Consider the following 25,049-nt stretch of genomic DNA (forward strand, 5'->3'; position numbering starts at 1 on the left):
TCCATGAGTTGCTCCTATGAAAGCGGAGGTATGACCACCCTAATTGCAGCAGACTACTAAAGCGTATGTTGTTTCAATAAAACCGCATTGGTTTCTTCAGACATTGGAGTTATTTGGAAAATTACAGTGATTAGGGCCTGGGATGAATAAGCAGAAGCCCTGTAAAATCCCAGCCGACGTGAATCGCCTAACTACCTTTAGCTTTATGAAATGCTGGCGAATCTCACGCTGTAATGGGGAAACGGAAAGTTGAAGGGTAAATACGAAAGAAATAATTATTTCTCCAGATTCCACACTGTCGTCTGAATTTAGCGCAGGGCTAGGATCCGATACTGTTTATGCATAAAGAGAGGCAGCAGCACCCCCGTTGTTGAATTTGCACTAAAAAAAAAAACTATTTATGGGCTCTGCTTAAAATGCTAATTTCCAGCGGGGACCGTTCTGAGTGTTTTTGCAGATTTTTTCTGGTGCAGCTTTATATGGGCAGCAGCTGTAAAAAGCTTGAGTGGGTTCTCATGCGATTTTAATTTTTTAGATGGTTATTTACATGATTTTTGGATTTGCACACACTAGAATTAGATGATAAGGGCACCCATTGAGACTGGACGAAAGGACAATTCACCATCAGCCTGGCACAATTTCATGAAATTTCTGCATCTGGGGGGATTTTTCATTTGCTTTTCAGTTAATTAAAGGATTATTTCACCTTTAAAAGATAATTAAATTGTAAAAAGATTAATATAGCTATTAATGCTAGGGATGCATTCCGTTTCGATTTGCCTTTTTCAGCCGCTGAACCGAATCTGAATTCAGAAAATCACATGGCTTTTTGTTACACAAACAAGAAAGTCAAAACATTTTTTAGCCAACGTGCTCAAAGCCATACGCAGTTCTTTCCCACTCATTTCCCTAACTTACATATGTAAATTAGGGTTTGTATTCAGTTCAATATTCTGGCAAATATTTCACAAAGGATTCAGGATTTGACTGAGTACTACAATAGTGGCATCCCTAATTAATTCCATATTTTATATGCTGAACTTGCTGCACCAGCTTAAAGGGGTTGTTCACCTTCCAAAACTTTTTTTCAGTTCAGTTGTTTTCAGATTGTTCCCCAGAAATAGGCTTTTTTTTTCTTTCTTTTTTTTTTACCGTTTTTCCAAAAAAAAGTGTAAAGTTGAATGTTGGTGTCTCTGGTGTTTGAGTCTGGCAGCTCAGTAATTCAGGTGCAGATTCTGAACTGTTACAATTTTGCAACATTTAGTTGATCCATTTCTCAGCAGCATCTCTGGAGTATTAGTAACTATTGTATCAATTCTAACAGCTGCCTGTAATGAAACCCAGAGATTCTGCTCAGCCGGGACAAAGATAAGAAATGTATCAACTTAATGTATCAATTTAGAACCGTTTACAGGGTCGGCTACCCCCCCCCCAGAGCTGCTTAGGGTAAGTGACAGCAGCCCAGAGCATGTGCAGTGAATCCGCAGAAAAGATCAGGAGCTACTGGGGCATCTTTGGAGACACAGATCTTTACTGCTAAAGGGCTGTGGTTGCCTTGCGTGGGCACAGGAGCCAAAAACATGAGCCATAGCATTTCTATCCTGACTCTTCAGATTTTTAAGCCGTTGGTTCTACTTTAAAGGAGTTGTTCACCTTTGAATTAATTTTTAAGATAATGTAGAGAGTGATATTCTTAGACAATTTGCAATTGGTTTTCATTTTTTATTATTAATGGTTTCTGAGTTATTAGGCTTTTTATTCTGCAGCTCTCCCGTTTGCAATTTCAGCAGTCTGGTTGCTAGGGTTCAAACTACCCTAGCAACCATGCATTGATTTGAATAAGAGACTGGAATATGAATAGGAGAGGCCTGAATAGAAAGAGGAGTAATTAAAAGTAGCACTAATAGTAAATCTGTAGCCTTACAGAGCATTTGTTTTTTAGTGACCCCCATTTAAAAGCTGGAAAGGGCCAGAAGAAGAAGGGAAATAATTGTAAAACTATTAAAAATAAATAAAGAAGACCAATTGTAAAATGCTTAGAACTGGATATTCTATAACATTATAAAAGTTAAGTCAAAGGTGAACCACTCCTTTAGGTTGGCCTTTAGTATGTTCTCAGCAACTTTTTAAAGCTTATGAATTATTTGCCTTAGTTTTCTGACTCTTTTCAGCCTTCAAATGAACATCAATCACCCCAGCAACCAAAAAAAATGATTGCTTAGCGAAGCTACAATTTATCTTTTAGTATTGTCTTTAACTTATCCTTCTATTCTCTCCTATTCATGGTTCAGTCTCTCATTTAAACCACTGCCTGGTTGCTAGGGTACATTGGACCCTAGCTACCAGATAGCTGCTGAAAAACACAAAAAGTGTAAAATGAAGACTAGATGTAAATTGTCTGCATCATACCAAGAGTTTGTTTAAAGGAGAGTCTCTTCTTTAAAGCTGTGGTTCACCTTTTAAAGGGGCTGTTCACCTTCCCAAAACTTTTTTCAGTTCAGCTGTTTTCAGATTGTTACTCAAAATTAAAGACTTTTTTTTTCAATTACTTCCCATTATTTATTTTTTACTGTTTTTCCATCTAAGTGTAAAGTTGAATGTTGGTGTCTCTGGTGTTTGAGTCTGGCAGCTCAGTAATTCAGGTGCAGATTCTGAACGGTTACAATTTTGCAACATTTAGTTGATCCATTTCTCAGCAGCATCTCTGGAGTATTAGCAACTATTGTATCAAGTCTAACAGCTGCCTGTAATGAAACTCAAAGATTCTGCTCAGCAGGGACATAGATAAGAAATGTATCAACTTAATGTATCAATTTAGAAGTTTACAGGGTCGGCGACCCCCCCTCCCAGAGCTGCTTAGTAGGTGAAAAATAGCACTTTACACTTTAATTTTAGAAACATGGTAACACATAGAAAATAGAAAGTAATTGGACAAAGTTGTTATTTCTGGTGATCTATCTGAAACCAACTAGTTGTTTGAAGGTGAACAACCCCTGTTAACTGTTACTATGTTATAGAATGGCCAATACTAAGCAATTTTTTAATTGGTCTTCATTTTTATTTTTCATAGTTTTTGGATTATTTGCCATCCCCTTCTGACTCTTTCCAGCTTTTAAATGGGGGTCACTGTCCCCATCTACAAAACAAATGCTCTGTAAGGCTACAAATGTATTCTTATTGCTACTTTTTATTACTCATCTTTCTATTCAGGCCTCTCCAGTTCATATTCCAGTCTCTTTTTCACATCAGTGCATGGTTGCTAAGGTAATTTGGACCCTAGCAACCAGATTGCTGCTACTGCAAACTTGAGAACTGCTGAATGAAAAGCTAAATAACTCATATTTCTATCTATGCCCTCTCCTGTTCATATTCCAATCTCTTATTCAAATCAATGTATGGTTGCTAGAGTAATTTGGACACTAGCAACCAGATTGCTGAAATTGCAGACTGGAGTCTGCTGAGTAAAAAGCGAAATAACTCAAAAAACACAAATAATAGAAAATGAAAACCAGTTGCTAATTGTCTCAGAATATCCCTCTCTATTAGGCAGCGATGTAACTGTGTCTTTGATTAAATACAGTTTATATCCTGTGAATTGATCCAAGGAATACTTGGTGCCCTCCACACACAGGACATCCTTTTCAGCCCCCTCCTCTTAGAAAGACTTACTTGATAAATGTACCAAAAATAATAATTAAAAAGTTGACTTGCAGTCTGGGTCAGTCTGTTGAAATTCTTACACTCTGGAGGGCGGATTGGATTTCAAAGATAGATTTCGGGATGGCCGGCCAGAGCATCTCTTCAGCATCCTGTGCCCATGACTTAATGAGGTCTCCTGTCTCTCTTGTTTCCCTTTCTCCAGTCTGTCCTGAAAAAAAAACACAATCGTTCCAATTTCATTGTGCAGAGTAATAACTGTTAGTAGATGGTAGAATTTGAGATGGGAAGACTTGTTTCTTCTAGATCTCAAGAGTGCAGCTATAGGACCTGTTATTGGGAAACTTGTTATCAACAAAGCTTGTTCTTGATCCAAACTAAGATCTAATGAATTCTTATTGGAGGCAAACCAATCCTATTAAGTTTAATTCAAGTGTAAATTATTTTTAAGTAGACTTAGGGGGTTATTTATCAAAGGTCGAATCTTAGGGGGTTATTCATTAAACTCCGAATACAAAAATCATGAAAAATTCCGGGTTTTTTTACCAAAAAAAAAAAAATCGGATTTTTTTTTAGCAATCTATTAACCTCCGAGGCTGAAAACAAGTCATAATCGGAAAAATCCACCATTTCCAAGCTGTCAAGGTCCTGTAGAAGTCAATGGCAAAGGTCCCATTTCAATATCATGGTCCGCTCTGAGTTCAGGCCAAAAATCAAATTTTGAAAATCGAATTTTGGCGCCAAAAGTCAGATTTTGGTGGGAACGATTTTTTGCCTAAACCGATTTTAACGAGTAATTTCTATGATAAATAAGGTCCAATCGACTATTCTGAGTTGGTTGGATTTTTTTAATAGAAAGAATGAGATAAATTCGGACTTTAAGAAATAAACCCCTTAGAGTTTTGTATGCCTTGAATGAACTCAATGAACTCTCAACTCAAATGGTTTCCAATTTAAAAAAAAATCCAATGGAAAAAACTCAAGATTAGCAACCCAAAAACTCGAATTGTTTGAGTTTTCGGCGATAAAAGACTAAAATCGCTTGAATTGATTGCGTTTTTGGGCAAAATCTTCCGAAAAAAAACTCAAACATCATGAAGGCTATTAACATCTTCAAATAAGTTAAGGGACCCCATGCCAAAGACTCCTACTTGACCTCAACACGTTTTAGATTTTTTTTTTAATTCAAGCTATTTCCAGAATCGGGGTATAATAAATCTCGAGAATGTTTTTATTTATTTTTTAACCGGAAAATGTGAATTTTGACAAAAATATAAACTCGAAAACTAGAATTGTCATGGAAAAGACAACTTAAACCTTAATAAATCTGTCATTTAAAGTATGGAGATTCAAATTACAGATAGATATATTATCTGGAAGACCCCAGCTCCCCTTGCATTCTGGATAACAGGTCCCATGCCAGTATATATTTATGGTCAAGTACTATAACACCTCAGTGACTTTGACAATAGCTATGGCAGATAATGCCAGTCAGCAGCAGCAAAGACTGTAAAAATATTGTTCTGTATTAAAGGAGAACTAAACCTTAAAAATGAATGTGGCTAAAAATACCATATTTTATATAGTGAACTTATTGCACCAGCCTAAAGTTTCAGCTTGTCAATAGCAGCAATGATCCAGGACTTTAAACTTGTCACAGGGGGTCACCATCTTGGAAAGTGTCTGTGACACTCACATGCTCAGTGGGCTCTGATTGGCTGTTGAGAAGCTAAGCTTAGGGCTCGTCACTAATTATCCAGCAGAAAATGAGGTTCCTCTGTAATATAAGCTGATGCTACAGGTTTGCTGATTATTAAATTCTGATGCTAATTGCACTGGTTTCTGTGCTGCCATGTAGTAATTATCTGTATTAATTACTAATCAGCCTTATATTGTGACATTTCTATTCTATGTGTACTGTATATTGTGAGTGGGTCCCTAAGCTCAGTAAGTGACAGCAGCACAGAGCATGTGCAGTGAATCAGCAGAAAAGAAGATGGGGAGCTACTGGGGCATCTTTGGAGACACAGATCTTTACTGCTAAAGGGCTGTGGTTGCCTTGGGCTGGTACAGAAGCCTAAAACGTAATGTACAACATTTTTAACCTACTTCTTTAGTTAAGCTTTAGTTTTCCTTTAAAAGGGGTTTAGAGCAGTGGTATGCAGTATGCTTCTGTATGGAGAAGAGTGACTAAGCCAGGGGTCCCCAACCTTTTTTACCCATGAGCCACATACAAATATAAAATGAGTAGGAGAGCAGCACAAACATCTAAAACGATTCTAAGGATGCGTAATAAGGGCTGTGATTGGCTATTTGGTAGCCTCTATGTGGACTGGCAGCCTACAGGAGACTGTGTTTAGCAGTATATTTGATATTTATACAACCAAAACTTGCCTCCAAGCCTGGAATTCAAAAATAATCACCTGCTTTGAGTCGAGGGGGTTGGTGAGCAACATGTTGTTCGTGAGCCGCTGGTTGGGATTCACCATACTAAGCTCAAAGGCAATTGAGGATCTCAGTTATGAAAGTTTGGCCCAGTTGAGATTGTTGCCAATAGAGAAGAAGCACATAATGGGGAATTATATTATATAAAAATATGACTGAATATTATGGTATGGCGACATTGGTGAGATGCATTCAAAATGAAAAAAAACAAGTCCAATTGAATGAATTTATACAGTAAATATGATTTGCATTGACGTTTATCGCATGGACAATAACCAACTTCTCCCTTCTATTGCAGGTATTCCTTTGGTAAGTGACCAGATTAAGAACAAACAAATCAAACTGAATATCTTGGTAAGAGTTTTGCCCATGAATTATAAGATGAAAGTGAATCTCTTTCTTTCCCTTGAGAGGCTTTACATGAAATATCAATTTCTTAAATAAAATAATAACGGCAGGTAAAAGCAAGTTGGTTTTTTTTTTTACATAAATTTGCTTTGATCAAAATAAAAACAGAATATTTTTGCCCAAAAGTAGGGATGCACTGAATCCAGGATTCGGTTCGGGATTTGCCAGGATTCGATCATTTTCAGCAGGATTCAGATTCAGCCAAATCCTTCTGCCTGGCCGAACCAAATCCGAATCCTCATTAGCATATGAAAATTAGGGACGGGGAGGGAAATCGCATGAGTTTGTGTCACAAAGCATGAAAGTTAAAAAATGTTTTCCCCCTTCCCACACCTAATTTGCATATGCAAATTAGGTTTTGGTTTGGTGTTCGGCCGAATCTTTCACGATGGATTCGGGGGGTTCAGCCAAATCCAAAATAGGGGATTCGGTGCATCCATACCCAAAAGCCATGTGCAGCTTTGCAGACGGAGTGTGCCCAACCTGTCAGTCAGTTGCATGAGTCGGGGGTTCATAGTTATTTTGGGGTCCCTGATTAGTAGGGATGCACCGAATCCAGGATTCGGTTCGGGATTCGGCCTTTTTCAGCAGAATTCAGACTTGGCTGAATCCTTCTGCCTGGCCGAACCAAATCCGAATCCTATTTTGCATATGCAAATTAAGGTGGCCATAGACTCCAAGATCCGCTCGTTTGGCGACATCGCCAAACGAGCGGATCTTTCCCCGATATGCCACTAAACTGCGTGGCTATATCGGGGGTAATTCGGGCGTATGGCCGAACGATCGAATTACGATGCGCCAAGCGGCTCCGACGGGTCGGTCGGGTAAAAATCCAACCTTCCCGATCGATATCGTGGCCAGATATCGATCGGGAAGACCCGTCGGAAGCCCCCATACACGGGCAGATAAGCTGTCAAATTGGTCCAAACGACCGATATCGGCAGCTTTATCTGCCCTTGTATGGCCACCATTAGGGGTGGGGAGGGAAATTGCGTTACTTTTTGTCACAAAACAAGGAAGTAAAAAATATTTTCTCCTTCTCACCCCTAATTTGCATTATTAGGATTTGGATTCGCTTCGGTATTCGGCCAAATCTTTCACAAAGGATTTGGGGGTTCGACCGAATCCGAAATAGTGGATTAGGTGCATCCCTACTGATTAGACTTGGCATATTGAGGTATTTATTGCTTCTGTGTTGTGGTTAGTGATAGAATGTGCGAGCTGGGAGTGTTGGCACTGGGGCTCTCTTGTACTTGGGTGCACAACGTGGAATTCAAGAGCTCCCTGTATGTATTACAAAATTAACAATTCTGTTAATTAACAATTAACACTTTTTTAAATTGGGGGTTCGCCTTTCAATGAGTTTTCTGACATGTTTCTGCTTTAAAATGGAGGTCACTCCATCTAAAAACAAATACTCTGTAAGGTTACAAATTTATTGTTATTGCTACTTTTTATTACTCCTCTTTCTATTCAGGCCTCATATTTCAGTATCTTATTCAAAGCATTGCATGGTTGCTAGGGGAATTTGTGCCCAACCAATTGCAAACTCAAAAACCACATAATAAAACATTAAAACCAATTGCAAATTGTCTCCGAATATCACTCTTTACATCATACTAAACGGTAACTCAAAAATGAGTTTGAAGTTTTAGTTTGCCCTTAGTTTTGTTACACATCCAGTGACACCGTAGGCATCGGGCTGCTGTCTGTTACCTGAGCTAAGGGACCAGCTAATTCATTCAGATTCACATGACATGGCAGCATAGAAACCAGTGCATTATGTGTCAGCATTGATATTGATTAATAATCAGCCCTGTAGCATCAGCTTCTGATTTGCAATGACTCCTAAGCTTAGCTCCTCAAAAGCAGCCCAGAGCACACTGAGCATGTGCAGTGCCACTGACACTCCAAAGATGGCCTAACAAAATCCAAGATGGGGAGCTGCTGGGGACAACTTTGAAGGCCTGGATCATTATTGTCATTTGACTGCTGAACCTCTGGGCTGGTACAGTGTAATCGGCATATAAAATGCAATATTTCTAGCCATATTCTTTTGAAGACTAAAGTCATCCTTTAATCATCAGAACAGTCTTTTGTTTCACCTGCTCTCTGGGTCTCTGTTTCCTCTTTCCAAAAAATCATAGTGCCTTGTTGTGTCCTTATCCTTAGCTGATACCCGCGCTTGTTCTCCGCACTCTTTGTAGCCAGTGGGACCCCGGCGTTTTTTTTCTTTTTTTTTTTTTTTGTCCTTGGAAGAGATGTTCCAAAAAATGAAGGATAAATAAGATGTAAATGCTTTGCTGGCTTTGCTAGAACACAGGAAAACCACAATATTTTTTGCGTTATAATATAGTTAGAACAACCGCTCCTCTCATGCTTTTCCTTTATCTAGGAGGAGAATTCTCCAAGCTTTGAAAGCGACTTGGAACTTCAAAGAACAATTGCTTTAAAGGGGGGATAAAAAAAAATTCTGAACCCTTGCTTTGTGTGCCTTCTCTCTTCCTGCTCTCTGCAGGGACGTAGTCTTTTGATATGCATTGCTTTTTTTTTTTTTTTTTTTAAGTCACGTTGGATACTTTTTTCCTTTTTTCCTGATGTTTAAAGGGAAAGGTAACCCTAAAATGAATGTTATATATGAAATGCAGCACACCATGAGAATTTGAGAAGTAAAATCTCAAATTAACTGACGTCGTCACAGGTCCTATTGAACTGGCCATTTTCCATCAGCCTCTACTAAATATTTGTTTAGTTTATTTATAACTTTACTGCTTACACCCCATCTGGCCACCTCTGGTTTGGCCTACAACATTTTCTTTCCCTGGGATGAAACATAGGCACCATTTAATGGTATAACCTATATCTTGCTTTTAGCTTGTGGTGAAAATGTGCACCACTCAATAGTGCAGCCAAAATCCTTCTTTTTTTCTCTGTGTTCGAACATTTGCACCATCCGTATGGTGTGGCCTACTTCCTTGTGTTTCCCTGGGGTGAAACCTTTGCACCACTTCATTCACTTGGAGCCACTACATGGTGTGGCCTATTCCTTCTTTTGACTTATGGTCAAAATTCTTACCACCCCGTAGCAGTTGGGTTAGAAGCTGAGGCCTAAAATTGTTGACCAACTGGCATTGGTTCAAAATTTGCACCACCCCATAGGAGTTGGGTTGGAACCCTTAGGTCCAAAGGTGTTGATTTGCACCACCAATAGTAGTTGGGTTTGAAGCCTGAGGCCCAAAGCTGTTGGCCAGCTGGTATTTTTGGTCAAAATTTGTACAACCCCATACCAGTTGGGTTGGAAATCTGAGGTCCAAAGGTGTTGATTTGCACTAACCTATAGTACATAGTTAAGTCGGGTTGAAAAAAGACAAACTCCATCAAGTTCAACCCCTCCAAATGAAAACCCAGCATCCATTCACATGCCCCTCCCAACTTTCACATAAATTATATATACCCATATCTATATTAACTATAGAGTCACAGTAGCCTTTGATATTTTGTCTGTCCAAAAAATCATCCAAGCCATTCTTATAGGCATTAACTGAATCAGCCATCACAACATCACCCGGCAGTGCATTCCACAACCTCACTGTAGTTGGGTTGGAAGCCTGGGGTCCAACGGTGTTGATTTGCACTACCCAATAGTAGTTGGGTTGGAAGCCTGGGGTCCAAATGTGTTGATTTGCACTACTCCATAGCAGATGGGTTGGAAGCCTGGGGTCCAAAGGTGTTAATTTGCAATACCCCTAGGCAGTTGGGTTGGAATTCTAAGCTCAAAGGGTGTTGATTTGCACTACCCCATAGCAGTTGGGTTAGAAGCCTGAGCCCAAAGTTGTTGGCCAGCTGGTATTGGGTCAAAATTTGCACTACCTCATAGCAGTTGGGTAGGAAGACTGAGGCCCAAAGTTGATGACCAACTGACATTGGGTCGGAATTTGCACTACCCCATAGCAGTTGGGTTAAAAGCCTGAGGACCAAAGGTGTTGATTTGCACTACCCCATAGCAGTTGGGTTGGAAGACCGAGGCCCAAAGTTTTTGACTAACTGGAGGGCACGTGATATTAGATGAACTTTAATTATAACTAGGGTTTAGTTTCCAGTTCCTCTGCATTAAAACTATTCTCCAGACCCTTTAAAAACTTGTGACTGGACCAGGACAGTAACCCCCGGGTATGTTTCCAATCAGCAGATCATCACTCGGCAGCAGCAGGGGTGACTTCCATATTCCTGGTGACCCTGCTGCCCTCCCCTCCTTTAAATTCATCCTCTCAGAACAGCTTAATGAGGGGTTTACTGGCCCAATTGGAAGTTTTTATTAAAACCCATTAGTGCACTGAAGCAGCCCGCCTGCAGGAAGCAATTAGCTGAAAGTAAGTCAGCTCCGAGTCCCCCCCCATTTATTATAGGAACAAGCCCCCTACTTTCTTTAAACTATTCCAGACACAGCCAATTCCATGTCAAGGCATTGGCTGATTTATATGGAAGTCTCACTTGTCTCCATAGGAATGTCGATGAGCTTCCAGTGTTTAAAGGGAAAATAGGCCCAGTGTGGCTGTGTGTTTTTGATACCGTTATTCTCCAATTAGAATCCCAGATTACCAAGGAATTAGGGTATCAGTTATACCCTGGATCTACATGTATTGGGTTATATACTAAAATCTGTCATTATTTTAATAAAAAAAAACACAACCAAACTCCCATACCTGTTTTGACCTGATTAATTATTTAAAAAGCTTGTACAAATCATACGAAAAACCATATCGTACAATTATTTGTTTTTTTTCCCTAGAATCATATGTTTTTTTCTGTTTTTTGCCCCAAATGACCGGATTTTCGGGATTAACCCAGAGCAGACCACGGTATCCCTAGGATTAAGGATGCACAGAATCCACTATTTTGGATTTGGTCGAACCCCCATATCCTTTGGCTGAAAACCGAACTGAAACCAAATCCTAATTTGCATATGCAGGGGGAAAACATGTTTTACTTCCTTGTTTTGTGACAAAAAGTCACGCGATTTCCCTCCCTGCCCCTAATTTGCATATGCAAATTCAGATTTAGTTCGGCTGGGCAGAAGGATTCAACCGAATCCAAATCCTGCTGAAAAAGGCCGAATCCTGAACCGAATCCTGGATTCGAGGCATCCCTACTTAGGATAGGGACCTCTGCCATTGACTTATACAAAACCTTGGCAAGTCTGAGATGGTGGATTTTTGGATTCAGGCTTTTTGCAGCATCACGCTTTAATAAGTCTTGACAATTTCGAGTTGAAAAAAAAAAACTGAAAAATTTGTGTTTTGCCCCAAAAAGCCTGACCAGATAAATTCGGAGTTTAGTAAATAGACCCCTTAATCACTATTCATGTCCAAGTGTTCCTAGCAGTGGCGTAACTAGATATTACTGGGCCCCACAGCAAATTATTTTTCAGGCCCCCAAAATGTTTAGAGGTTGACTTGTTCTCCAATATTTATTGAAATTGTATATGAATTAGGGCCTCATGGGGCCCCTATAACTCCTGGGCCCCCCTGCAGCCGCAGGGTCTGCTTCCTCTATAGTTACGCCCCTGGTTCCTAGTAAGCCATTCAGCATGGGGAGTTAATATGTGTCTTGTTGAAACTGTATAGGTCAGAATCCTTATGTTTCAGCCACACTTTCTAATCCCCTGGTTTAGCATCATGGTTGGGGTGTGGCCTATTAGCATCTGAGGGGGTGTGGCTAGACAAACATGGTTGCAATGGAACTATCCATTACAGGGATAACTCTCCTGGTTTTTCCATATTCTGTGAAACGAGACACCCCATCACTGTGCCAGCTTAGGCGTTCCCCTTGTACAAAGCACTACTCTTCCAAAAAAAAAAAAAATAGAACTTATATTGGACTTTTAGGAGTCTCCGGCTACACCTCCTTTAAATCAGTTGTCTTTATGCCTTCTATTTCTAAATGAACTCTTTCAACTGTCTGCTGCTTTGTAGCTAAAGGGGAAGCTAAGCCTGAGGAATATGAATCTCCATAATGAAAGATATTTCACGAAATGGCATATAGTTTTATTTTGTGGTTCCCAGGAGAAGCGATTCCTCTGGACACTGTACCAGCCTTGCACAGTTAGTCAGACTCCTGGAAGTGAGCAGGACTTTTAGTGAAACTGAGGAGGCCAGAGGGAAATCTGGGATATGAAGCTGCAACAGGCAACTGTCGAGGAATAGGAGCCGCAGCTTTCTTGGAGTTTGTGCGCCTTTACTTGATATACAGTCACTTCCCATCCGGGCTGATTTATGTGTGTCTTGTTAGCCTGTCTGCTGACCTGGTCAGACTCCACTTAAAATAAGGTTGGGAGTAATTTATAACCAGGGATTAAAGGCATGTGCTGTGGAAGGTGGGGAGCTGCTCCTGTATCAGCAAAGCAGTTTGGACTAAGCATATAGGGCCAGCACATTGCCAGTGTCACAGTCAGGCTGCCATCTAAGTATTTGGTAGAGTCCTGCGCTGAACCAGTTTGTTAAACCCGAACCTGACCCGCAACCCGCATACTTACCCGCTTGAACCCCCGACCCAACCCGCAAGTACCTTATCTGGGACCCGATCCGCGACCCCCTGACCATCAAGAAACAGGAAGTGCTATCATTGTAAACCGGAAGTGACATCATTGGAAGTAGGCGTGATCAGATATAAAGGAGTAAAACTTGCTATTGAGAAGACACGAACCACGACCCGCAAACCCAGAGAACCGCCGACCTGCGTCTATACCCGCTTCCGAAACTTCTACCTGCAACCCACAGGGTACCGCAGGTTTTTGTGGGTACTCGACCCACTGCAGGACTCTAGTATTTGGGACCCATACTACTGCCTTTGTAGGACACTTAAGTAAAATAGTGGATGAAAAAAAGGGGGCAACTGAATTCTATACTTGGTCATACCCCCAATCATCATCATCATCATCATTTATTTATATAGCGCTGTCAAGATACGCAGTGCTTTACCCAATCCAACTCAGATGACCAGAAAATGCCCACTATCTCCCCAATCCCTGTGTACCCCCCATAAACCCTGCCTCTTTGTGCAGCAGAGGGAACCTTCATGGACTTCCCCTGGACACATTGCCTCGCTGTTTATGAGCCAACACAGTGGAGTAACAGTGGAGGCGCTGGGCCTCCTGCAAAAAAATCTTCAGAGGGGCCCGGTGCACTCCGAACACCATACTCCCCATCCTCCCAACCTTTCAACCCACGCCTCGGCTCCACCCACGCCCCACCTCCACCACTCCCGCCCTGCCTCCACTCACTCCCCGCCTCCACTCACTGCCCTTGCCGACTTGCGCCCCCCATTCCCGCCACAGTAAGAGATTGACTGGGGGATGGGTTTCTTGTTAGCTATAGAGAAAGCAGACCTCTATAGTTATGCCACTAATCCAACATGAATATTTCCAGCTGTTCCTAAACTACAGCTCCCAGCATCCTCAGAAAACCTGTAGCTGCAGGTTGGTGGGTTATTCAGCAGCTCTCCAATTTGCAAGTTCCGCAATCTGTTTGCTGGGGTCCAAATGACCCTAGCAACCATGCATTGAGTTGAATAAGAGACTGGAATATGAATAGGAGAGGGCTAAATAGAAAGACAAGTTATAAAAACTAGCAATGTAAACAAATATGTAGTCTTAGAGAGCATTTAATTTTTAGATGGGGTCAGTGACCCCCATTTGAAAGCTGCAAATAATTAAAAAACTATAAAAAAAAAAGTCCAGTTGAAAAGTTGCTGAGAACTGGCCATTCTATAATGTACTAAAAGTTCACTTAAAGGTGAACCACCCCTTTAATGGCCTGACCTACTTTTGCACCTGGAGGGGCAATTGCAATCGTTCTCAATCGCTCCATATGCCATTGCCTTAGGGTATAGAATAGTGGTGCAACAGTGCCAGTGATGATAACCAGCATCCGTTTCCATAGAAAGAAAAAAAAAAGTGTGTATATTTTTCCTTCCCAAGACACAGTAGAGGTTACCCTTAACAATCATCACCCTTCTATTAACCCGAACCCTGTGAAATCACCATTGTGCTGCAATCCATTGACCGTTCTCTGAAAGCTGGTATCCGTTTGGAGCGCCGGAGAAGTGCTCATTTGCAATGCCCCAGAGCAGCTCTCCTGCTAAATATTCTGCATATATTCAGGCTAAATGAGCTGGGGTTGCTAGGCTGGACTTCCGCAGAAGGGAAACATTCTCCTAGCCATCACAGCTCTCTCATAGCCAAGCTCATTGCCCTCACTGTTCCTTTCACCGTGGCCCTGTGGCACCTGTATGGATTTCGACCATCTGTGCAGGGGAAGTTTGCTTGCCACAGCAGCTGAGCGTTTAACAAGCACCATGAAAACAGCAGGGAAGGCCGAGGGGTCAGTGCAGTGGGTTTAGGGGTCAGTGGGGTCACTTCCTATCCCCCTTCCTCTAATAACATGAGAAAAGCAAATAGTCTAAAATTATCCCTTCAGGTCTATGTGGCTGCTAATGGGGAAGCCACGTCCCTGTGCCTATTATGCAATGGATATAATTTATATTCCACAGAGTTTATTCCTTACAGTATTGCTGGGCAGGTCAGATATGGCTGTAGTTAAAGGGACAGTAAAAGGGTTTGTTCACCTTTGAGTTAACTTTTAGTATGATGTAGAGAGCGCTATTCTGAGACAATTTGCAACAGGTTTTCATTTTTTATTATTTGTGGTTTTTGAGCTGTTAAGTCTTTTATTCAGCAGCTCTCCAGTTGGTCATTTCAGCAATCTGGTTGCTAGGGTCTAAATTACCCTAGCAACCATGCATTGATTTGAACGCGAGACTGGGATTCTACACTTGGTCATACCCCCAATCCAACTCAGATGCCCAGAAAATGCCCACTATCCCCCCAATCCCTGTGTACCCCCCATAAACCCTGCCTCTTTGAACGAGAGACTGGGATTCTACACTGGGTCATACCCCCAATCCAACTCAGATGCCCAGAAAAGGCCCACTATCCCCCCAATCCCTGTGTAACCCCATAAACCTTGCTTCTTTGTGCAGCAGATGGAACCTTTATGGACTTCCCTGGACACAGGGCCTCGCTGTTTATGAGCCAACACAGTGGAGTAACTAGAGTGCGCTGGGCCTCCTGCAAAAAAATCTTCCGAGGGGCCCGGTGCACTCCGAACCCCATACTCCCCATCCTCCCAACCTTTCCACCCAAACTCCGCCTCGCCTCCACCCACGCTCCACCCACTCCCGCCCTGCCTCCACCCACTCCCCGCCTCCACTCACTGCCCGTGCCGAGTAAAAGGGTTGTTCACCAATCCGGTTGCTAGGGTCTAAATTACCCTAGCAACCATGCATTGATTTGAACGAGAGACTGGGATATGAATAGGAGAGGGCTTGAATAGAAAGAGTAATCAAAAGTAGCAATAACAATTCATGTGTAGCCTTACAGAGCATTTGTTATTTAGATGGGGTCAGTGACCCTTATATGAAAGCTGGAAAGTGACTACCACTCATGTCCTTAAAATCCAGGTTTGCTTGGTATGTTACAAGATTTCCTGATGTTAGATGGAAGTATGATCTGAGATACCTTAAACACACTATACACGTGAAGATCCACTTGCTTTGCAACCACTTATCCCAAGTTCTTGGTTTACCTGCTGGTGGATTGGGTTCGGGCTGACCTCGCACCCCCATTTGCCGGTGGTGGACGGGTCTGGATCAAGCTCTTCTTCCTGCTCTTCCCGCCCGCCATTTTACACTTCCAGCTTCCTGTTTTATAGCCGTGCGCCTGCTCGTCCCGCCCCTTTTGTGACTCATCGGCAGGGCTATAAAAGGAACCCTGAAGTCGGGCGCGTGTAGAGGGAGGGTTGATTGGTTGTGGGTTTACCCAACCCACACATGACTACAAGGCAGCATAGATCAGGGATGAACAGCCGTCAACCATACCTACCAACTATCCGTTTTTTCACAACACAGTCCCGATTTTGACAGCTCAACCCGCAGTCCCAAATTGAATTTCATTGAACAGCCAGAAAAAGATACAAAGTTTCTAACTTAATTGGCTTTTGGCAGAGCCCAGAATACGTGGCAGCTGCCCTTAGATACTTTTGTAACACTTTAATATAAGCAAAGAAACAATTGTAAATTCAATTTAAGATGTCTTTTCGGGGAAACTGTGACTTGCAGCTTAAAGAGCAATTCACCTTTATTAGCAAAACTATAATAAAACATAAAAACCACAGAAATGTGTTCAGACTTTCATAACTTGCCAAATTTTGTAAAATGAACATGGTAATTAGGGGATGTGGCCAAAAAAATTTTTCGCCACGCTTCTGTCCCTCTTTCTATTTCCAGAATGTTGGGAGGTATGAAGACATAGGGGTATATTTATCAAAGAGTGAAATTAGAGATCACCACAGAATGAAAATTGTGCCACTCTCCATTCATTTCTATGGGATTTTTAAAAGAGGATTTATCAATGGATGAAAGTCCATCCTTTGATAAATGCGCCTTTCAAAATCCCATAGAAATGAATGGAGAGTGGCGGAGTTTCCCTCTAGAGGACTATGGTGACCACTGACTTTACTCTTTGATAAATATACCCCCATGGTGTAGTGTTTGACCCAGCCTGCCCCACTCCTTTGCCCCTGCATGCATAGTAAATGTGGGAAGAGGACTGCAGCTGGGGTCTTTGTAGGATATGTGTGGGGTTGGTTCATACCAGGATCCTCTGGTTTCCAGCCATATTGATGCCTGCATAGGTTAGAATTATTATACAGTTGAGTTGCCTTCATTTCCCTTACAAAGCAGCAGTTGATTCATGCTTTATGGCATTCAGATCACAGCGGTCAGAGATCCAGCTTAAAGCTTGTTGTTTACATCACTGCTAAATCCTGAGTCCATAACCGGATTCATAAACAGAATAACTGGGGCGAAAAGGACAAAAGATCCCCCCGGAAGCAGCTCTGCGTCTGTTTAAAATAAGAAAAATGACATATTCCTTCATGCTCAACACAGGGAATATACAGGTCCCGAGCTCCAAAGATACTTTAACAGTGTTTCCCCCTTTATCTTAATAATTATTCTACTAACGGCTTCCCACCCCCTCACATCTCCCGTATTTTGATGTAGGCGTCTATCATTGTAACAGATTATCAGTGTAATTGTCCTGTCAGTAAGAGCTGAGGCAGATATGTTTGGGCGGCGACACTATCACAATTAGCTGCTGTTTCTCCCTCTTTGCGGGAAAAGTCTGGGACTGTCGACTGTGATCCCATTGCAGGATGGTCTGTCAAAACTGCCATCTCCAGGTGCCATCTATGGCTGCTTTTAGGATGGTTACTCTTGGCACATAGGAGAAGGTTATTAGACTTAATCTTGCTCATACATGTACAGGTATGGGATCTGTTATCTAAAATGCTCAGGATCTGGGGTTTTCCAGATAACGGATCTTTCCATAATTTGGATCTTTATACCTGAAAGGGCCATAGACGTAGAGATCCGCTTGTCTGGTGATGTCGCCAAACGAGCGAATCTCTCCCCAATATGCCCACATTGAAGTGGGCGATAACGGACTGATCCGATCGTGGTCCCTAGGCCCCAACGATCGGATCATAACGGATCGATACAGGTGGTCGGATCGCGGGGACGCATAGATGTGGCCGAGATCCGAAGTGATTTTTTAACCTGCCCGATCGAGATCTGGCCAATTTGCAATAGGTTTTCATTTTTTATTATGTGTGGTTTTTGAGTTATGTAGCTTTTTATTCAGCAGCTCTCCAGTTTGCAATATCGGCAGTCTGGTTGCTATGGTCCAAATGACCAGGAATATGAAAAGGTGAGGCCTGAATAGAAATAAATAGTAATGAAAAGTAGCAATAAGCAGTGTAGCCTTGCACTGCATTTGTTTTTTAGATGGGGTCAGTGACTCCGTTTGAAAACTGTAAAGAATCAGAAAAGTAAAAAGAACTATATAAAAAAATAAATAATGAAGACCAATTGTAAAGTTTCTTAGAATTGACCATTCTATAACATATTAAAAGTTAACCATCCCTTTAAGTGGATCTGTCATCCAGACATAAAAAGCTGTATGAGGAAAGTCCTTTGTAAATTAAACGTTGAACCCAAATTCTTTTTTTAATTAGATCCATACCCGTTATAAAGGTGTTTAAATATCTGAGATGTCAATCAAATATTGCTTTCAATACTTTCACTTTCCATTCAGCATTTCCTAAATGTCGCTGAACTTCCCACACACCCCCTTCCCTCCTCACACTCTACAATTGTGAATGTCACTGCGCATGGGCATTAGGTCCCACATTCTGGCACATAAACAAGATTTTGTGGTGACACACAACTTGCCTTAATAACAGTGTCCACAGAAATGGCAGCTGCCTACTTCGTTAAATTGGGTTGAAAAAAGACAAAGTCCATCAAGTTCAACCCCTCCAAATGAAAACCCAGCATCCATACACACACCCCTCCCTACTTTTAATTAAATTCTATATACCCATACCTATACTAACTATAGAGTTTAGTATCACAATAGCCTTTGATATTATGTCTGTCCAAGAAATCATCCAAGTCCCTCTTATAGTTATTAACTGAATCAGCATCACAACATCACCCGGCAGTGCATTCCACAACCTCACTGTCCTGACTGTGAAGAACCCTCTACGTTGCTTCAGATGAAAGTTCTTTTCTTCTAGTCTAAAGGGGAGGCCTCTGGTACGGTGATCCACTTTATGGGTAAAAAGGTCCCCTGCTATTTGTCTATAATGTCCTCTAATGTACTTGTAAAGTGGAATCATGTCCCCTCGCAAGGGCCTTTTTTCCAGAGAAAACTTGCTGTGATTGTGTAATTCCAAGACTGAAGGAAACAAACAAAATTCAAGTAATAAATATAAATATATATATATATATATCAATCAAAAAAGTCCAGACAACTTGCTTTGTGATCAAGAAAAAACTTTTATCAAGCAAGTATTAAGTACAACGTTTCGAAGCTCCCGCTTCTTTATCAAGCAATTGCTTGATAAAGAAGCGGGAGCTTCGAAACGTTGTACTTAATACTTGCTTGATAAAAGTTTTTTCTTGATCACAAAGCAAGTTGTCTGGACTTTTTTGATTGATATATAATTTGTCCTTTGGACTAGGTCACAGACCAGGGTTAATCTCCACTCCATTTTGTTGGATTATATATATATATATATATATATATATATATATATATATATATATATATATATATATATATATATATATAGTGAATAAAGTACCCCCTCTTGTAAAATATAAGGATATTATAAGTTACCGAGGAGTTTCATGACCATATAAAAACACGAGGCCGAAGGCCGAGTGTTTTTATACAGTCATGGAACTCCGAGGTAACGTCTAATAGCCTCATATTTTGCAAGTGGGGGTACTTTATTATAATACACAAGTTTCAGTGAGTCATGTGACAGAAATGACATCGGAACTCACCGTTTATAACTGATGATATCAGAACTCACCGTTTATAAGGATATAATTTACAGGATATTCATGGCTTTTGTGTATTTATATATATATATATATATATATATATATATATATATATATATATATATATATATATATATATATATATATATATATATATATATATATATATATAGTGTAACTTAAGTTATTTTGCTCTACTAACATGATAGAAAAGGATTTGGAATTAAATTATTTCTTAGGGTGACAGGTCTACTTTAAATCGCCCGGCGACAAATCTCCTCTTCTTCGGGGCGAGTAATCTCCCAGAACTGCCTTCCCGCTGGCTAGAATGAAAATCGCCGGCGGGATGGCTCGGAGTGCTTCGTTTTTCAGAAGTTGCCTCGCGAGGAAACTTCAGGCCACTTCGGAAAACTAATTTCTAAAAGTTTCCATGTGAGGCAACTTCGGGCGACTTCTGAAAACGAAGCACTCCGAGCCATCCCGCCGGCGATTTTCATTCTAGCCAGCGGGAAGGCAGTTCGGGGAGATTAGTCACCCCGAAGAAGAGGAGATTTGTCGCCGGTTGACTAATCTCCCCGAATCTGCCAGTGTGCCCTGACCCTAAGAGGTTAATGGAAGATTTATATGATGGCACAGATGATGGCAGGTGCGTGGGTATTTTGCAGGGCACTGGCAGCAGAGCTCAGAACAACCTGTTGCCAGCATTCACTCGAGTGCAATAGGACAGAGGCCCCTTGCTGAAAGCTGTCATGTCTCACAGGTGCAAAGCCAGCTTGCAAATCTAACAGTAAGTCAATACTGCTGTAAAACTGCCCTCGGATAAGCCAGCCTGCTCAGAACAGGGCACTATAAGCTGACACTTCCCTTAATGGTGTAAACAAACCTCTCCGGAACGCAGAGAGTAGGGTGCTGGATATAAACACCTCACTGTTTGCCCTAACACCACCTGACCCCTTGCTTTCCACATTAACTGTTACATAAGCAATTCATTAACAGCCCCAACGGAGTATATTGTAGCAGCGATTCAGTCGTTCTGCTTCCAGGGCGGTTTTGTTTGAAGCAGAAGTCCTGTATTTATTGTAATTTATGGTTTTCAATACTTTATCATCTTTTTTTTTATAATTTGTTTTTTAATAATTTATATTTTTTTTATAATTATGTAATTTGTAATTTATGCATTTTCTATCAGTCCTGCAGTGTCCAGCCATCTTTTTTTTTTTATTGAGGCATAATAAAATCACATTGAAGCCTTGCATCATATATATATTAGGGATGCACCAAATCCAGGATGCGGTTCAGTATTCATCCAGGATTAGGCTTTTATCAGCAGGACTTGGATTCGGCCAAATCCTTGTGCCTGGCTGAACCAAATCCGAATACTTAATATCAGGCGACTTTTAGTCACAAAACAAGGAAGTAAAACATTTTTTTGCCGTACATTTCATGTGGCTCTCGTTTACCCTCCTTGATTTGCATATGCAAATCTTTCACAAAAGGGGGTTTGGCTGAAACCAAAATAATGGATTCGGTGCCTCCCTAATATGTTGATTAAAGTACCCCCTATTGTAAAATATAAGGATATTATAAGTTACAAGGAGTTCCATGACCATATAAAATCACAAAGCCCGAGGTATAATAGCCCGAGGTATAATGCACAAGTTTTAGTGAGTCATGTGACAGAAGTGACATCACTACACTCCGATTATAACCGATGACATCACCATGCTCCCTTTATAAGGATATAGTTTACAGGACATTCATGACTCTTGTGTGTGTGTGTGTGTATGTATATATATATATATATATATAAAAGGCTCTTGACAAAGCCACGCTGGTGGCGAAACGGCTGTCGAGGTGCAGCACACGCAGCGGTCGTGGGGCCCCTGCAGGGTCGGTATGAGACACAGCTATTTATGCTGACAACAGACGGAATTGCCTTGGAGACGCCCATCGCACGGACGTACATGGGAGTGTCTACTGGACCTGAATAGTCGGGAACCATATTACAACGCTGAGGCGATTTATCGTGGGGGTTGTGAGTATTCCACAGAGATATTCTTTTGGGCGACGGCACTTCCGCCCCTCCCGCCCCTCCCGCTAATTTACATTGCATTTCGACTAACTCCACTTTACAAGGGTGGGCCCCCCGTGCATTTTCTGGACTGTGTCGGGTGTATTCCCGTTTATTCACCAACAGCCCTATTACGATACCATATACCCTTGCAGTGAGTGGCCCTAAGGGCGTCTCATTCTCATTGAGTGTATTTGAACCTTTTGGGCAGGGGGTTAAGTCCTATGGGGTTGTGTATATAGATTTACTTGGTTGTGGACATCCAGCCCTTTGGTTCTCATACATAATTGCATTTATTACCTACCAGCACCCCTCTCTCACTTTATTCTATTGTTGTAATACAGATAATTACTACATGGCAGCTCAGAAACCAGTGCAATTAGAATTTAATAATCGGCAAACCTGTAGCATCAGCTTATATTACAGGGGAAGCTCATTTTCTGCTGGATAATTAGTGACAACCCCTAAGCTTAGCTTCTCAACAGCCAATCAGAGCCCACTGAGCATGTGAGTGTCACAGACACTTTCCAAGATGGTGACCCCCTGTGACAAGTTTGAAGTCCTGGATCATTGCTGCTATTGACAAGCTAAAACTTTAGCCTCGTGCAATAAGTTCAGTATATACAATATGGCATTTTTTTTGCAACATTCGTTTTTAGGGTTTATTTTGCGTTTAATGCTTCAACGTTCTGTATTTGGATCCAGTGCACCCTTGGACCACCAACTTCTTTCTCCCCTCACCAATAGATACAGTGGCAGAATAGAGTAGTGAGTAGTACCCCCCTTCACTTCAAAGCTCTGCTGTCAGATTTACCCACAAAAAGAAAAATTAAAGGGCACTTTTCACCAGTTAGTGCTGCCTTGCTTGCCAGTTTTTATATATAAATATATGTATGTTTGTAAGCAAACTTATTCTGCCTTTTTCAGCAGGACTCGGATTTGGCCGAATCCTTCTGTCCGGCCGAACCGAATCCTAATTTGCATATGCAAATTAGGGGCGAGCTGGGAAATCTTGTGACTTTTTGTCACAAAACAAGGAAGTAAAAAATGTTTCCCCTTCCCATCCCTAATTTGCATATGCAAATTAATTTGTATATGCAAATAAGTATTCAGATTCAGTTCAGTATTTGGCCGAATCTTTGGCGAAGGATTCGGGGGTTCGTCCGAATCCAAAATAGTGGATTTGGTGCATGCCTATTATTTACTCAGAAATGGGTATATATTGCTATAAGTGTTTGTGAGTGAAAGTAGCCCTTTATGTTGTGAAACACAAAATCTAGTCTGTTGTATGTGACATAACTAGTACTTTGATCTCCACGTGTCCCCCCCACACCCAATATTTTGTGGGGGGGCATTGTTTGAGATCAAAGGATACAGTATTTCAAGCAAGATCTAACATCTGAATGCTGCCAAGCAATTAAAGCTGCCATAAAGTGACAGGTCTCTTCTAAACCCAAGGCCCACTCGCCCACTCATGTCATCCCCTTGAATCAAAGGGAGGCGATCATAAAGAAGGGTCAGCCTCTTTGATTCTGGCCACACGCCTTGGAGCCCACCTGGGTGTCTATGGCTGGAGGTGACTGGATTGGTCACTCTTTGAGGGTAGGGATAAAAGTCTTTAGATATCAGTTGAGTAGGCGATGAATGGGATGAAGAACAGAAAGGTTTTTAATCTTAAAGGGGAACTATAACAAAAATGAATATTTAATATAAGCTTCCTCGTTCTGAAATAAGAAGCTTTCTAAATACAGTCAATTAAATATTCTGTACTGTTTCTGAAATAATCAAGTTTATCTTCAATTCACATTCTGTCTTCATGCAGCAGTTGGGTGTCAGATAATCATTGGCAGTTAGATCCAATATATCTTATAGGGGGGCTTCTTTTGCCTAGAAGATGTATTAGAGCTCACTCTATTAAAATCACCAGACATCATGTCTCTCTACATGCAGAATTTGTGCAAAAGGCAGTTATTTTGTTAGATTTTGTTTGTACTGGAACCAGTTATTTAAGTGAGCTATAATTAATCTTTAAGTAAAGGAAGCCAGGGTCGGACTGGATGTTGGGGGGCCCACCGGGGTTACAAACCTCCGAGGCCCCCCTTGCACATGCGTAAACAGTGCCGTGCACATGCGCAAATGGAGTGAACGCCGGTGCGATTCGCTGCAAATAGTTATTCTGTGTGATCGGGAGGGAGGGTCTGGCCCGGCGGGGCCCCATGAAGGGTGAGGCCCACCAGGTCTACCAGGTTTTTTCCCAGTCTCCCGCCGACCCATTCCGACCCTGCCCCCACCCCTATAAGATATATTGAATCATTCATCTGACAGCCAACTCCATCATGAAGAGAAAATAAAGTGAAACAGATGCTGAGAGAGGTATAGTGAGGATGAACTTGATTATTTCAGAAACAGTACAGAATATTTAATTTAATGTATTTAGAGAGTTTCTTATTTATTCAATGACAGTTAGATCCAATATATCTTATAGGGGGGCTCCTTTTGCCTAGAAGATGTATTAGAGTTCACTCTATTAAAATCAACTGAAATCGTGTCTCTCTACATGCAGGAATTGTGCAAAAGGCAGTTATTTTGTTTGTACTGGAATCATTTATTTGAGTGAGCTCTAATTAATTTGTTAGGAAAGGAAGCCCCCCTATAAGATATATTAGATGTAACAGTCAATGAATATCTGACACCCAACTGCTGCATGAAGACAGAATGAGGAGAAATAGATGTTGAGAGAAGGATGGTGAATATAAACTTGATTATTTCAGAAACAATGTTCAGAATATTTGATTGTATTTAGAAAGTTTCTTATTTCAGTATGATGAAGCTTATATAAAATTTTCATTGTCGCGATAGTTCCCCTTTAATGTGCAGCTGCAGGGGGAGTTGGGAAGAGTAAGGGGTGCAAGATGATTTGTGTATCTCATACATCTCATCATCCTTGTCAAGTCCTCATCAGAAAAATATTCAAAAATAATTTCCCTATTAGTGAAAT

General features: G+C 41.2%; 1 protein-coding gene across 2 annotated transcripts in view; it reads left to right on the top strand.

Moving 5' to 3' along the window:
* lmf1.L (lipase maturation factor 1 L homeolog) overlaps positions 1-25,049 on the top strand; it is a 221,404-nt gene that overhangs the window by 38,311 nt on the left and 158,044 nt on the right. For both annotated transcript variants that reach the window (XM_041577426.1, XM_018236594.2), the window contains exon 3: positions 6,401-6,411. In XM_041577426.1, the coding sequence (XP_041433360.1) occupies positions 6,401-6,411 (11 nt within the window). The remainder of the gene's footprint in view (positions 1-6,400; positions 6,412-25,049) is intronic.

Source organism: Xenopus laevis, chromosome 9_10L, assembly GCF_017654675.1.
Source record: "Xenopus laevis strain J_2021 chromosome 9_10L, Xenopus_laevis_v10.1, whole genome shotgun sequence".
Taxonomy (NCBI): domain Eukaryota; kingdom Metazoa; phylum Chordata; class Amphibia; order Anura; family Pipidae; genus Xenopus; species Xenopus laevis.